The sequence below is a fragment of the Rhinolophus hipposideros genome, assembly GCF_964194185.1.
Source record: "Rhinolophus hipposideros genome assembly, chromosome: 18".
Taxonomy (NCBI): domain Eukaryota; kingdom Metazoa; phylum Chordata; class Mammalia; order Chiroptera; family Rhinolophidae; genus Rhinolophus; species Rhinolophus hipposideros.
Genome location: NC_138064.1, coordinates 48,928,916 through 48,945,341, shown reverse-complemented (window position 1 = coordinate 48,945,341; position 16,426 = coordinate 48,928,916). Strand labels below are relative to the sequence as shown.

Below are 16,426 nucleotides of genomic sequence, written 5' to 3'. Positions count from 1 at the left end.
GCTGCCATCATATATTGTACTTACTTGCACCTTTATCATCCCCTGCCCCCAGGCGGCCCTTGAGCTCCTTGGCATCCACGTTTTAACAGGAATCTGGCACCCAGCAAGTATTTTCATAAATGAATGAATAAAAGAGCTTGTGAAATAGAACTGGTCCTTCCCCCTCCTCACAGAGATTTTTCCGATGCTAAAGGAAATCACAGGTATAAATAAATTTTTGAATTCTTGAGGAGAAATTAGAGTGCCAATTCCCATCATGGAATTATTTTTCTTCATTACAGTTATTAGAGTTAGGAAGGGAGAACTATGGTGGTCCTGGATGATTAAAAGGAAAAATCGTCCATGCTCTGGCACGAAGGGAAAGGTATTTTCTTTTAGATTAAAGAGGAGGCGTGTGCGGTGTACCCCCATACCACAGCCCTCATGGTGTTTGTACCCACGTCCCAGGATACACTTGACCACGTGAGGAAAACCCTCATCAGAAGGGAATTGGGGAGCTGGTGTGGCATTCCACAAAAGTCCCTCCCTGATTCCCACGTACAAATACAGCCTCCACACAAGGGATGAGGGATACATTCTGAGGCCAGTTTTTTCCCCTAAGTGATTCAGGTTTGGGAGTAAGGAGAGAAGGAGTGGGGCAGAGGATGAGACGGGAAAGGTGGGTGGACAAAAGGAAGGTAGAGGTTACTCTGATGAGCAGAAGGAAGGAGTATAAAGGGCAGGTGGGTAAGAGGCTCGGAGGTAGACAGGCCAGAATATTCAAGCACCCCCAGGACATGGGGTGGGGGGGACAGAGATAGTCCCCTCCAGGAAAGGAAGGCATCAGGAACTGAAACACGTAAGTGCTGCATCCTCACTATGTTTTCAGACGATAAGGTAAGGACAATGGACAGCTCCTTGGGTATCCGCTGACCTTGCCAAGTCACACAAGTGCTTAGGAATAGGGAGTGACTAGAGTCTGGGGACGGAAACTATAGGCTAGGACAGCAAGGGAAGATGGTGTGATGGAAAGAGGAAGTATGAGCCACAAAGATCAGGAACCACGGTCCTTCATACTTACATAGCCCCTTGTAATTTTTATTTATTTTATTTATTTTTTAAAAGTATTTTCTCTCTCTTTTTTTAATTTTATTGGTGAACAGTGTGCTTCTCCAGGGCCCATCAGCTCCAAGTCGTTGTCCTTCAATCTAGCTGTGGAGGCGCAGCTCAGCTCCAAGTCCAGTTGCCGTTTTCAACCTTTAGTTGCAGGGGCGTAGCCCACCATCCCATGTGGGAATTGAACCGGCAACCCTGTTGTTGAGAGCTCGTGCTCCAACCAACTGAGCCATCCGGCCACCCCATCCCTTGTAATTTTTAGATGCTTTCATGGCCCCAATCCCTTTGGAGCCTCAAGTCTACTTGGTCATGTGATGAGGAAATGGAGGCCCAAGCTGATGAGGTGACTGGTCAGTGGCGGAGTTGGGACTTGATCCCTGGTCTTCGCATTTCCATGCTGTGATAAAGAACAAGCTCTTAGAGCTGCCTGAAGTCAAACCCCATGTCTGCCCTTCACTTTGCTGAATAAATGCCCTGGGGTAACCTTTGGAAGCCTCAGGTTCCTCCTCTATAAACTGGGAGTGAGGCTAGAACCCCGTCTTTCATGTGCGTCCACAGCCTCCTGCACATGCCTGGGCAGGGGCGCAGTGTGTCAGTGTCAAGGTAGAACGAGAAGAGTAAAGTTTAGGGATATCAGCAGCCCCCCCCCCACCTTTGCCGTGCGAACTTGACCTTGCTACTCGCAAGGGCCAGCAAGGCTCTGCGGGCTCTCACTCTGGCTCTCCTACCAGGAAGAGAGACAGCTGCAGGCTGGTCCTTAACTAAAGAATTTGTTCCGGTGGAGAGCTGGTTTGGTTTTTATTATCGTGTGCCGTGACTTAGTGTTCACTGAGCGCATGAATTCATTCATCAAACACTTAAAGCCCTTCCTAAGTGCCAGACAATGTATATGTCACTGGGATAACTTCGGAGCGATGTGTGCGCTTGGTCCAGGTTCCTGTCCTTAGGTCAGGCCACACAGACATAGAACGAAAACCTAGCCATTTGAGGTGAGACGTGTAGCAGAAACACTTAGGAAGGAACAGCCGGCGTTCCAAGAGAAGAGGACGTCTCACCGGATCTGAACAGATGCGGGGGGTGTTCGCCCGGCGAGGGGAGAAGGGCACAGGAGCAGAAGGAGCCGTCCGGCCATGTAAAGGCCAGGCATCAGGCGGACCTCTGGGTGTTCAAAGAGCTGTGAGAGTCGCACGAGGCTGGGAGAAGGTGCCCTGGCGGGAGCTGTGGATACACCAAGCTGGGAAGTTGGACTCAGTTCTCTGGGCAGTGGGGAGCCCGCAGAGCCCTTTAAGCTGCGAGTAGCAAGGTCAAGTTTGCATTGATGGCTGAGTGGAGGCAGATTCAAGCACAGAGGGCCAGGACAGAAAGACTGTGAGGAGGATTTTCATCAAGATTCAGGCAAGCGATGATGGCAGGCCTGAGCTGATGATGCAAGTAGGAGTCTTGTAGCAGGTAGACTGAGTGACCAGATGTCGTGGAGAGCCAGGGTCTCTAATTGGACCGTGATGTGATTGACAGAGGTTTTAAAAAATACAACGTGTAGGGGCAGCCAGTTAGCTCAGTTGAAGAGAGCGCGGTGTTCTTCACAACAAGGTTACCGGTTCGATCCCCGCATGGGCCACTGGGAGCTGTGCCCTCCACAATTAGATTGAAACAACGACTTTACTTGGAGCTGATGGGTCCTGGAAAACACACACACACACACACACACACACACAAGTACAACGTGTATTTAATTTGAGACAAAGAATTTCCTGAGTTTGCTATAGGTCCATGTGAAGACTACACTTTTGAAGATTTAAACAGTGTGCTTAGCGTTTGGGGTAGAGCAGGTTTGGGCACTGGACTGTCTTCCCAGTCCTGGATTCCTATACAGAGAAGGAAAGAGCAGTGACACCGGGCCTCCCAGGCCATGTGAGAGGGAAGGTGCTCCGTGGGGCTGCTCCTCTGCAAAGGAAGCTAGGGAGCAGAGACTGGGGACTGACGATAGCCAGGGCTGCTGTGCCATCTCCTCATCCCCAGTGTGCTCAGAGCAGCTTCCTGAAAGCGAAGGCTGAGTACCCAGCCTGGGTCCCAGCCCCCGGCCTTCCCTGGCAGGATGGAGGATGTTCTTTGAGGAGTTCTCCTCTCTCCCACTAGGTCGGTGTTGGCTCCAGAGCTTAGGGAGACAATAAATGTCTTGGCTACACTGGCTCTGGAAGGTGAGGGACAGGCCCAAAGAGAGAGCAGAGCAGCAGCGTGCGGCTCCAACAGTGGGAACCAGTGACCTCTGGTGGCCGCAGACGGGAGCGCTCCTGCCTGCTGCTCCTGTCTCGTGCTTGGGGCTCTGTCTCTCTCCGCACCAGCGTTCTCCCCAGAATCCACTTGTTTCCAGGTCGCCACCGTATCATCCTCCCCCTAAAGGTCCTGATACCATGTATGCACTGCTGTGAATTTCACTGGGTTTTTAATTATAAGACCTTTACTTCTCACTTTTGGAAGAAAAGGCACTGGGCAGGAGTAGTTGGCTTGGTCTAGGGTTGTCTTAACTGCCTCCTGGACTGACTGCCCAAGGCCGCGTCACTAGAGGAAAGTTGGTCCCAAGCGCACTCCGGAGACAGCCTATCCAGCACCATTTACTGGGCCAGGACTCTGTTTCTCCCTCTTTATCTTCCTCCCTACTCTGCCTTGCTGATTCCCCCCCCCCATCGTGGGCTGTTATGACTCCCCAGGAATGTTGGGGCACATAGTGCCAGTTGGTCTCCCAGTGGGACGGAGACCGCCTTCTGAGCTCCGGGCCTTGGGAAGCCCCGATTAACAGAAGTGCTGGAGGTTCTAACAGAGGCTGGTGCCGGGGCTCCAGCTCCCAGGAAGTCTGGGACAGCCTAGATAGGAGTGCATGCGCTTAGTTCCCCAGAAGATGTCTAAGAGCAGGGCCCCCATTGCCTAATGTACTCAGGCTTGCAGCAGACAACATGTTTACACACAAGGAAGCTGGAGTTTCTGCTCGTTCTTTTTCCAGAATGTGTTATCCATGTGGGAGCTTGACCCACTAGCCAGGTTTGGGCAGTGCCTAAAAGACGAGGGGTTGAGGAGCCAATGGGATTGGGAAGTAGGGCTGAAGGCTTCTAGAAAGGGGTCATCGAGTCTGGGAAGGCTTCCTACCTAGTTCTGTTTTTCTTCTTCACTGCACCCCCCAGAAATGGTCCTCCACTCCCAGTGAATGTGGAAGGCTATCTGCTCCCACACATCTGCTGCTTTATCTACCCCTTCTCCCACTGTGGGACCACAAAAGCTAAGAGGACAGAAATTTCTAATGATGGCGATGACTTACACCCCAGATGTATACCCCAGAAGCATTGGGGTCAGTGGCAAAAGGGGATCCACTCTCCTTTTCATTCTAACTCTATTTATCAAGGGCCAACTCTGTGCCCAGCACTATGCTAAGCATTGTATGTGTGTTACGTATCTCATTTGATCATTTCGAATATCTATTATGACCTTTACCTATAAGGAGCCAGAGGCGCAGCATAGTAAAGTCCTGAGAGAAGCCAGGCAGGGCAGCTCCATCTGCTTGTGTGGGTTTTGCGCTGTACAAGAGTGTCTGCCAAGGACTCAAGGAAGAACGGAACCCAGCCGCCATCCGCTCGGCCTGCCACTGTTTTTCTAATTCCCAGAGAAATCCTCCTGGGCTCGCGAGGCCCTGAAGCCAGGAAATCAGATGCTTTCCCACCATAACACATCTAGCAGTAAAAAAGGCAGGATTCGGATCTAGGTTTGTCTGCTTTCAAAGCCTGTTTTCCTAACCATTGTCCCAGACTATCTTGCAACACCTTCCACATTCTATGAATCTGCCAGAACAGTGACAAGGCACAGACCCGCAAGCCAGCCCTGCTTGTCCCCCCAGACTTTATTTACTTGCCACATATACAATTCATCAAAGTCAGCTTGCAAATTCCCCCCCCCTACTCCCGACTCCTAACTGGCTTAAGGGAAAGTCCCCCATCATTCTCAGCAGCTAATCGTCTCTTCCCCCAATTGAGGAACGTGGTCTTGGCCCATCCAAGTCACTGATGAAGACGTTCTTGGCCAGTGATGGGCCCCTGGGAGCTCTGCTGGGTACCACTCTGGGCTGGCATGAGACCCTGCTAACCAATCTTTCTTTTGCCTTGGCTGCCAGGGCCACTCACGCCCAATAGCAGTGTGGCCTGACCACATTTTCCCAATGAGGGTATATTATGTGCGAGGGAATCCACAGCTACGCAAAGGCCAGCAGAGATTGTATACGGTGCTTCTTCTCTGACCCCCTGGCCTGACACTCAGTCACAGAATAATATTAGATTAAATCTGGCAGGTTTTCTTATTGACTGAGTTTTGTGGTTGGTTACCCTGCTTTCTGTTTGCTTAAGGTGTTTATAAATCGGCTTTCTGAAAGTTTTCCCGATATTTTTCCAGGTTAAAAAAAATACCATTTACTCATTCATCAGGATTTATGTAGTGCCTCCTGCATTGTTGCAGCATAGCAAGACCTTATAGCTCCACTATTTAGGCTGATTTTTAATTGCCTGACTCCCAACATTTAAGGATGCCCCAAGTATTTCTTCAACTTGAAGAATTTAAATTTGATATAAACAATGTCCTCATAGGAGCCCCGAGACCAAAATGCATCCACGAGACCCAAATAGAATTCCTTCTCTGGGAGTCTTTCAAAATAGGGTAAATCCTTTTCACTTGGGAGGCCTTAAAGCTGTCACTGCTTACAAGGCAAAGGGCCGGGTGAGATGGCCCTTTTAAGGATCTGCCAGTGAATCAGAGATCCTCAAAATTCTGCACATGGGCCTTTGTCAAAGGGATTGGTGGAAAGAAACCAGACAGCTGAGAACTTCCATCAGCCACGTAAGTCACAGCACAAACACCATATGTCTTCAGGCTCCTGCCTGTCAAAGCTGTCTTTGCCCCGCACGGCTAAGTGGAGCAGGGCTGGCAATGATTTCGGCAGGCCTCAAGATTTTCTGAACCATTCTCTTAAGGCATATCTGTTGATGATAAAAGAATAAATGATGATTGCCAGGAAAGTGTAGCTGGCAGGAGAGCAGCTGGCCCCATGACAATTGGTGGCACTGTAAGATTCTCCACCTCTGCTCTTTTGCAGACATCACTGGGCAGGGAAGGGAATGGTGCCAGGAGAACCAGTTTTCTTAAATCTTTGGTCCAGAAAGATAAATGCAGGCAGGCCAAGAACACAGGAAGAAGACATGGGCGGCCAAAGCAACACAAAAGAAGCAAAGTGGACATCGCCCCCACATAACAAGGAGGATGAGGGAGAGTTGTTCTCTCTGGGCTGTGGGATCTCTTCCGGGGGCCTGAGACAGAGGTACAGAGATAACAAGGAGATAACTACTCCCAGTGTATTAGACACAGCAGGGGAACAGGCTGCAGCCTGGCTCCCTGAAAGAGTTCATCCCAAGCGAACAAAACAGGCATTATAAAAGCAGCAGGGGAAGAGGGGAACTCATCTATCCCTTTCAAACACTGCTCCTCAAAGAAAGGACAATAGTGAGTTGATAAATGCAACTAATAGTGAGACTTCAAGAACTGTGTAAGTGCATCCCTTAAGACTGAAAGGGAAGGAACTTGAGGGGCTTTGGCTGACCTTGAGGGTAACACCCGGCTTGTTTGTTGCCTAAGCAAACAATAATAAATTGCTTAGTCATCCAGGTGTTGCCAACTCTCCACCCCTCTCAGACCCTAACCACACATGAGGTGTTTTAAGTTACTGTGATGAGACACAGAAAAGGGGGGAGATGCCTGAACTGGGAAAGCAGGGGTCAGGATCTTTTGGCTTCTTTCCAAATGGAAAATAACAAAAAAATTAAACCTGTTCAGGATCCACTGCCATCTGGAAGGGGTCCTCACCTGCCCTCGGCTGGGACACTGTCCTAGCTGGGAAAGGTCATGCAGAGGAAGTGAGGGGAGTGAGAAAAGGGACAATGGGAGAAAGCAGAAGACAATTCCGAGACGGTGGCTTCCAGATAGCCACACTCCCTCACTCCCTGGAGCATAGACGCACGCAGTGATCTGGATGTCAGTGAGGCAGGAACAGTTTGCTATGTCAGCCAGAGCTCTTTGCTGAAAAAGATCGAAGCTCTGGGATTGGTTTTCCACATCGTGTGGCACCATCTTGCAATCCTTTTCTCCGTTCATCAGTTTAGGATCTTGGGGCTGTTGCCAGTAATAGTGAAGAAAGGACGCTGAATACTCAGATGGACCCATGGCTAACATACATACTGGGGAAGAAGGGTGGCAAGGTCACATGGGGATGAGTTTCACTTCGCTCTCTCTTATATCCTCTGGGGATGTGTTTGACCCTTCCCACTGTTATTGAGCTGCCTGCTCCCCTTTCTTCTCTTAATTCCCAGCAGAAGTACCTTCTCAACTCAGGCCAAAGGCAGGTAGCCTTAGAGGGGAAGCCCAAAACCTTTGGGGGAGAGAAGGGACACCAAAGAAAAATGATCAGGGACGGCCCCCAGCTCTCCTCCTTCACTCTATCCATAGCCTTTTCCGTTAGCCAATGGACACCCTCACAGTCCCACCCACCACTCAATCTCCCTTCTCCCACTGCCAGCATGTGGCCTACTGATCTGGCATCAGGAGTGTTTACACGGTGGCTCTGCTCCCTACTGACTCACCTGGTCTTTGGAAGCCTTTGAAACATTCTTGATCCGATTTTTTTCCCCTAACACCTCCCATTCCAATCCAATAAAATTCAACCCCAGAGAACACAGCCTTTCCTTCCTGTTAATGATGGACTTCAGTTCCACATCCTGCCTGGGGGCACTAGGATTGAAGTCCCACTGGAGTTCTGGAAGCATTGGCAGGAGAGGGTATGTTGGGCCACACTCATGATGTATTGGAGAAAATTCCAGATTAGAAGATCAGGTACAGGGCCGGCCCGTGGCTCGGGCGGTTGGAGCTCCATGCTCCTGACTCTGAGGGCTGCCGGTTCGATTCCCACGTGGTCCGGTGGACTCTCGGCCACGGGTTGCCGGTTTGGCTCCTCGAGTCCCACAAGGGACAGTGGGCTGTGCCCCCTACAGCTGGGATTGAACGTGGCACCTTGAGCTGAGCTGCCGCTGAGCTCCCGGATGGCTCAGTTGGTTGGAGCGCGTCCTCTCGACCACAGGGTTGCCGGTTGGACTCCCGTAGGGGATGGTGGGCTGTGCCCCCTGCAGCTGGCACTGGACCTGGAGCTGGGCTGCGCCCTCCGCGGCTAGGACTGAAAGGACAACAACTTGACTTAGAGAAGGGTCCTGGAGGTGCACGCTGTTCCCCAGTGGAGTCCTGTTCCCCTTCCCCAATTTAAAAAAAAAAAAGAAGAAGATCAGTTACAGATTAGCTGGCCTGGCTCGAGCTGAGTTACTGAACACGATTGGGAAGAGGCATCACCAACGAGATGAGTCAACTCTTGCTGTTCCCGATGGCCAGCCCTAGGGCACCCGTGTTGTCATGCTGTCATGGCTGCCTGGAGGAGTGACTGGGGCGCTCTGACCAAGGGCGGAACGGTCAGGGTGTAGGGGAGAAACAGGCTGTACTATGAGCATTTCAGGACCATCTGGTTCGGTTTTTAAACGCATTTCAGCTTGTACAATTATTCTGGATTATTTTATCCTAACATCATATCTTTGTCTGCTGAGCTCGTGAGTACTCAACATGTGCCTGGGGCAGTTCTCACAGAAACTGGAGGTTTTCCCTTTCCTCACACTGGCTCATGGACAAGAGCTAGGGCCGGAACTTGAAGGTCCTAACTTCAGGAAGAAGTGTATCAGGAAGGTGTTAGAGAACCTTCTCACCTGGTTACCAGTCCACGCATTCACAGCCACATGTGAAATTTAACTTTGTTTTCTAAAGAAATAGAAGTCAACAGATCAGAACAAGGGTGACAAATAAGTCAACAAGAGCTCTTTAAGCAGGCTCTTATGTATTTTTAAAGTCAAGATATTGAAGCATCATTTAGTTGTATGAGTTTTGTAATTTGTGGGGATGTTTTCTAGTTTGTACATTTTTAAAATTTTTTTAACTTTGGTAAAATACCCACAAAATGGCCCATCTTAATTTGTAATGTGCAGTTCAGCACGGGGAAGCACAGTCACAGTGTTGTACATCCAGTCTCCAGGACTCTTGTCATCTACAGGACTGCAAGATGAAGCTCTATTCCCATTCAACAACCCCCTAGACTCCCCTGCCCCTGGCAGCCACCGTGCTACTTTCTGTCTCTATGAACTTGACCACACTGGGCACCTCATATAAGTGGAATCATACAGTATTTGTGTTTTTTGACTGGCTTATTTCACTTAGCATAATGTCTTCAGCATCCATCCGTGTGTCCGAATTTCCTTCTTTAAAGGCTGGCTAATATTCCATTGTGTGGGCTATCATTTTGTTTACCCATTCTCCGTCAGGGGACACTTGGGTTCCTTCTACCTTTGGGCTTTTGTGAATAATGCTGCTATGAAACATGGGTGTACAAAGTATCGTTTTAAACTCTGATTTCTATCATTTGTGTCCTTTAAAATTGAGTGAAGACATGATTCTAGAAGAATTCCATATTCCATGGTTTTGTATTTTTTACCATTTGGGACAAAACCAGGAATGCAGCACTAATTTCACCAGGTAATACGCTACCGCTTCTAGTGTGCTGACTTTTCAAGGGCTTCTGGAGCTGTTCTTCAGCAATATATGAGTGCTGTGAGAATTGCCATTAAAGAGAAAGTAGCCACAGTGCAGCAATGTCTCCGTGACTGGGGCGCTCTGATCGAGGGCGGAATGGTCAGTGACTCGGTGTATCACTAAAACCCAGTCCCCCCCACCCCCCACCCCTCCGCCATGGTACTTGAAGCCTCACACCACCCTTCCCCAGGCCAGGAAAGCCCGTGGTCACACAGTGAAGTTGGTGAAGCCCGGTGACAATCTGCCCTAACCGCAGAGTGCCCTTTCCCTGGCAGAGATCTATAAATAACATCTGTGATCCTGTTTCAAAGTCAGAGAGGAGGCAGGGGCTGAGGGTTGCTGAAATAATTTCGTGAACAAATGGATCAAAGAAATGATCTGTGAATGAATCTTAGAGACCCACCCAGCCATGTGGACAAATAAGATCCCTCCCCTGCCAAAACCAGCCTCTCTTTCATGCCTGACATCGTCTGCAGGCATGTATAAGCCATATTCTAGACCATTTGGCATTCAAATAGGCTACGATGGCTCGGAGATAATTGGGGGAACTGAAGTGTTAGCATTCTGCCCTCCTGCAAGGAGGAAGGGAAATTTAGTTCAGGAACTAAAGCAAAGCTCATTCATCTTATCTCATCGTTTAAAACCGGAGACAGAGTCCTTTACAGTCCCCCAGACATAGGGTCCTCCAGCATTAAATGCACAGAAATCAACTCCATATCCATTACAGGAGAAATAGCAGGAAGTGGGGCTAAGGTTACAGATTCTGAAGAGCAAACATAAACCTTTGTGCTCTGTCTTCTTAAAATTCATCCTCTCACCTGCCAGCCTTGAGAATTGCCTATTTACATAACTAGCTGCCTAAAATGGAATATTAGATAATGTTACATGGCGGCTCAGTCAATTTGAGCCCATCCCCAGGATATGAGAGTGATCCAGGAGTCCTCCAACAGCATGCAGCGTGCCACGCTGGCCTGTAGCCATGCCTCTGTGTGGCATAAGCCTGTCAGCACTCCTGAGCTAAGCAGATGTCAGGCCCGACCTCCGGGTGGGAGACCAGCCGAGCAGCAGGGGGAAGGGGCATGATTCAGCAAGTGGCACGGTGGCACACCGTCGTCTGGGGACAAGCAGCATCTCTTCCTGAGCTTCACAGCAGGCGCCTTGTTCTTCCCAAGGTGCTATCTTGGAGACAGCCGATGTATAGGGACGGAGAAGGGGGAGCTGCAGAATCTATGGGGACAGTGAGTACAGGAGGTAATCACTCAGCTCTGATGCCATCCCTGGCACCGTGCCAGCCTCGCACCCCCTGCCGGTACTTTCTGAGGCATGAATCTCCCTCCCATCAAAACTGGAATCATGCTGCTCACTTCTAGGAGTATAAATAAGTGATAAGGAAGTATTCTTATAATGATAAGCGGGTATAGCTTCTCAGCGGACAAGATTTATCAAAAAAGGCAATGGTGTATGTTTGTTAATTTGTTTTTCAGCGTTCCGGTTCCTGTAGTCAGTTTAGAAAAAATCCCTAACCTAGTGAAGGCAGATGGTGCCAATGTCAAAATGAACTCTACAACCACTGCTGCGGTCACCGCCTGCTCCACCTCGTCCTCGGCCGTCTCCACCCCACCCTTAATTAAGCCGGTCTTGATGTCCAAGGCAGTGCCCCCTTCCCCAGAGAAGATCTTAAACGGCAAAGGAATTTTGTCCACCACAATAGACAAGAAACACCAAAATGGCACCAAAAACAACAACAAGCCTTACAGGAGACTTTCAGGTACGTGTCTGTGTCCTTCGAGTCTGGCTCATGATGAGTTTGAAACTGAGTCATGTCCATAACCAAGGAGTGATGTGTTCTTACAATTAAGTAGGTCTGTTTCATTTTAAGGCAGACCTGGCGTTCACCTACAAGCAGGACCCCCACCTCCACATGTAAGCGAGAGCTGGTCCTCTTATTCCCCGGCCAGATGAGGCTCTCGCTCGGCTTAGAACTTAGCGGGAGTTACCCTAGTGACCCAGGAGGCAGGAGGCTCTGCACCAACCACAACAGTCCATGGGTGCTGAGGGCCTTCTTCCTAGGCTGAAAGGCCAAGCTGCCCCTCGGTTTTGCAGAAGCCTCACTACCGTGAAGGTGGACAACCCACAGTGACATCCCCTGGGAGCTCAAGTCAGGCTTGGGACAGTCCTCGCAGGACTGCCCCACAGAAAGACACACCTCTCTCCTTTGGCTTCTTGGTCTCCAGATTGATTCTGTGGCCTGGGGCTACAATCGCCTTTCCCACATAACCAGTTGGAATTTCTATTCAGGCACAGTCGCTCTAGCACAGCCGAAGAGGTGTTGGGGGGCGTCTCTCGGGTGTACTCCTTGGCTATCGGAGCAGGTACTTGGGGAACCTGGAAAGGTACAGGTGGCCAGACTTTGAAGCAATGGTTGCCCTATAGGGGCCTCCATGTGGGTGATGTTTGCTTTGGATTTGTTATAAAACTAAATCTAGCAATTCTGCTTTTTCCAAAAGACCAGAATAAGCTTCACGACATATTCACACACAGTGGGCATTTATCTAATGTTGACCAGAGGAAAAGAAAATATTGTCAAAGCCACCATGTGAGAAAGAAACTATATATTCTGTTATGAGCACACTTTTTTAAGCACCCCCAAAATTGTGGGTTGTTTTTATTTTCTACTTCATGTTTATCTGTATTTCAGTTTTTCTATCTTACATCTGTAACTTTTTAAAAAATTACTCTTAAAAGTACCTTCGTCCCAAAACACTGAAATGATATAGTTGTAATACCTTGAAAATCTCTCCATGTACTGTTCACCCACTATTAAGAGAGAAAGGTAGAGCCTGCTGCTCTCTTTGAGCGTTGTGGGGCTTCACTGTGTGGACGGAAGCCCCCAAATCCTGGCTGTCCTCCTCAATGGGAAGTTTAGTTTCACGCTGCAGAGGTGGGTGGCAGCATCCCTGGAAAAAAACAATTTGCCTGGCTGGGCACGGTGTCCAGAGGCCGTGATTCCTTGTCATGGCAGGAGCAGGACCAGGGCTTCCAGCCTGCTCCCCAATCTGAACTTGTTTGGGGAATTTTTTGCTATTTGTTGGTTTTGCGTTTTGTTGATTGTTTTGTCTTGTTGGTCTTTTGCTTGTTTTTTCTCGCTTTCACATGTGGCAGCCAGCTCCTCCTCCTAACCAAACAACCTGCTCAGTTCCAGGCCAACCTGAGTGCTGGATCTGGGCATGGGTCTGACAAAGGTCAGTCTGGGCCTGGCACCCAGGCATTCATAGGAAACAGGCATCTCTAGGTCTAGCCATTTTCTGTTTTAAAAGTGAAGCTTTAAAAACGAGGAAGAAGACAAAGGAGGAAAAAGGGGCAGGAGGCATTTGATAGCCAACCAGGAAATCTGTCTTGGATGTAAGAATGGGTTTGTTGCACACGTGATCGTTACTACCATTGCAACCATCCCATAACTCCCAAACCTTCTTTTTTAAAAAGAACGCATTGATTTATTACACTCTGTGTACTCCACCAATTTCAGACAGTTTTTCAGGCTAGGTAACCTTTTTTTAGTTTGCAGCTATTCAAATTTCTAAAGGACACCACCAAATTTATACACACCTTTCACCTCCCCACCAACATGCTCCCTGAACGCCCAGAAGAACTGTGTCATTTCTGCTCTGCTGGAGGCAGATGTTTGCTGGGTGCCTTCCAGAAACAACACAGGCCACATGAGGGATGGAACTTTAAAGCCTAAAGGGTCCTTAGGAGATTGCCTCACGTCCCCTCATTTTCCTGGAGAGGGAAGCATTTTCGTATTCCAGAGGGGACAAAGGATCCAAAATGGGCCTAAAAAGAGCAAGTTCCTTAGAAGGAAACTCCACATGCTGCACCAACAGTGCAGTGGGAAGGCAGACGCTGGAGAAAGCCTGGCCTCCCTGCAGCCATCCCAAGGGTCTGGCTTGCCCTGGCCCTTCCCCATTTGGAGCAGCAGGCCCCAAGGTGCTGGGGGCAGAGCAAGCTGAAACTGGGACACTAGCAGGCCCTGCCCTCTGTGCACCTTCAAGTTCAGACCCACATGAGGCACACACCCAGGCTTTGCCCCCTGCCCCTGCCTACGACGCTGCCAGAACGTTCCTGAATCAGGTAAACAGTTTTTCTGGTCAGCGAGGCTGTCTGGAAAGCCTTGTGCTAAGCACTGTGCCAAGCAGGAGGGGCAGGTCACACTGACTTGTTACTCAAATGGCTAAATCTAGCAGGAAGGCAGGGTGGGGGCTGGGGAGTGCGATGTCCTCTGGGAGCCGCCCAGGAAGAAGTGGTCTTTGGACCTCAGGTGGCTCTCCCTGGTCTGCAGCCAGCTATGCCCAAAGGGCCAAGTACCTAGAGAACCATTTCAAGTGAAATGAAGTGTGAGAGCAGCATGGCTCCTTCCCGCCAGTGCCCGCCCTACCCCATTTCCTGTGCCTTGTGCTGCATTCCACATCCTACCAAAGCTGGACTTGGGAACTTGGGGTTCAGAGGGGTGCACCATTTTCCCCTGAGTGATTCTTGAAGCATTTTAGCACTTGGTTGGGGGGGGGGGGGAAGAAACAGATTGCCTAACAATATCTCACTTGTTGGTGCAAATGTGCATTTTTTTAATGTAGTCTTAATGCCAAATCCTATTTAGTCTCCTTTTTTCCTTATATTTTTTGTTTGTTTCTTAAACCAGAGAGAGAATTTGACCCAAATAAACACTGTGGAGTATTGGATCCCGAGACAAAGAAACCTTGCACAAGATCCCTCACCTGCAAGGTATTTCTCTTTCCATAAAAAATACTTCCTGCTCTCGCTGGGGCCTTTGTCGAAATGTTTGCATGCCACTCTCTGCACACAGCAGGGTGTGGAACTCGACATGACCCCCAGCTGTTCTTTGTAAGGGAAATGCTTTCTTCTCTTCCATGGTAGCAGAGAGCCTGCCTCAAGCTGGCTGGCTTTTTAAGAAGGGGGGGAAAAAAAGGCTTCCCCTGTTACTTGTGAGGCCAGACAGTAAATTGTATTTATAGGCACTCACAGGCGGTTCTAAACCCTGCTACGTTTTAATGTATGCAGGAGCGGCGGCGGCGGCGGCAGCGCCCTGAAAGGCGGCCGCAGACCGGAGGACGGTCTGCCGCGCCCCTGCTCTGGCCACACCGGGGTGGCCAAGGGGACAGCTGAGCCAAGGCAGCCGCCATTGGGTAGCCCCCAGGCGCATATTTCCTCCTGAACTGCTAGTGCTTCTTGGGATGGATGCTGTGGCCCTCTGTGCTTGGTGGCTCTGTGTGTCTGGGCCACAGCGGGCCTCCCACCTGCACCTGGATTAACCCGAGCACTCCCTCACGCTGGCCTTTCATCAGAGAGGTGTTCCTGGGTTCTGCGCTGAAGCTCGTCATCGTGTGCCATTTTCTGGAGGCAGCTTTGGCTTCTTAACGTCAGGAGAGTAGGGCATGGTTGCGTTTGTGTGGTCTCTGCCTCGTCCCAGCCACAGAACGGGAGCTGTTGCCTTGAAGTTGACTTTTCAAGCACCTCTAAATTCCCATGAATTGTTGTTTCTGAAACGAAGGGCCTGGGGAAGCAGGTTTATGTGCTGATCAAAGAGGCTGTGCTTTTCATCTCTCTTCTCCTTAGACACATTCACTTAGCCATCGGAGGGCAGTCCCGGGCCGGAAAAAGCAGTTTGACCTCCTTCTGGCAGAACACAAAGCCAAGTCCCGGGAAAAAGAAGTTAAAGATAAAGAGCATCTCCTGACTCCTACAAGAGAAGTACTTCCAAACCAGAGCGGGCCGGCACAGGACTCTCTGCCAGGGTCTTCAGGGAGCTCTGCACCAGAACCTAAAGTCGCATCCCCTGCAAAATCCAGGCCACCTAACTCAGTGCTTCCTAGGTAAGTCCCACTGTGCCGCCAGATGCCCAGAGTCCTTGGTCAAGTGACTCTGCCTTGCCGGGGCGAGCGTGGTCTGATCACATGTCAAATGGAAGTGGTGATAGTCCTGCCTTCTAAGGCAGTTTTGCAGTTTAAATGAGATAATGGGCAGAAGGGGCTCAGCACAGGGCCTGCCGTACAGTGTTCAGTGAATTTTACGGCTGTCATCGTCATCATCACCGTCATCATCATCATCATCCTTCATAGCAGACCCATATCAGAACAAGTGTAAGGTGGAAAGAAAGACCTGGAAGGATGACACATTAGCCACCAGACAACTTCCTAGCTGCCTCGGTTTTTAGATTAGTTAACATTCCTGGAGCAGGCAGTGGGGAAAACCTGAGTGGATGGGTAGTCAGCACACTTGGGAGCCCATTCAACATACTATTTTGTAAATTTTCCCCACAACGCTCTGATGTCCCAGGTGAAGGGAAAATTGGCATAACCAAGGGTTTTTGTCCATATATTTCCCTGCACCCCCAGAAAGCCGAGCCTACCTATCTGGGATTTTATTTGGTTGTCCTAGACAGAAAGGAAAGAACAGAAAAGAGAATTAAACCCTGTTTGGATTAAGAGCAATTTTCAATCCACACATGTCTGTTTTGATGGGAAGTAAAGTGCTATATTGAGCCGCAAACCAATTTCTAGGTAGTAGGGCAGGAAACCTTTCATTCAAAAATATTCATTGAGTGCTTACTCTG

General features: G+C 49.6%; 1 protein-coding gene across 9 annotated transcripts in view; it reads left to right on the top strand.

The window, feature by feature from the left end:
* The window catches only part of ATXN7L1 (ataxin 7 like 1), a gene marked incomplete at its 5' end in the record, with an annotated part of 221,273 nt that overhangs the window by 179,194 nt on the left and 25,653 nt on the right, over window positions 1-16,426 (top strand). For all 9 annotated transcript variants that reach the window (XM_081079567.1, XM_081079571.1, XM_081079570.1 and 6 more), the window contains 3 exons: window positions 11,283-11,566; window positions 14,495-14,577; window positions 15,430-15,686. In XM_081079567.1, the coding sequence (XP_080935693.1) occupies window positions 11,283-11,566; window positions 14,495-14,577; window positions 15,430-15,686 (624 nt within the window). The remainder of the gene's footprint in view (window positions 1-11,282; window positions 11,567-14,494; window positions 14,578-15,429; window positions 15,687-16,426) is intronic.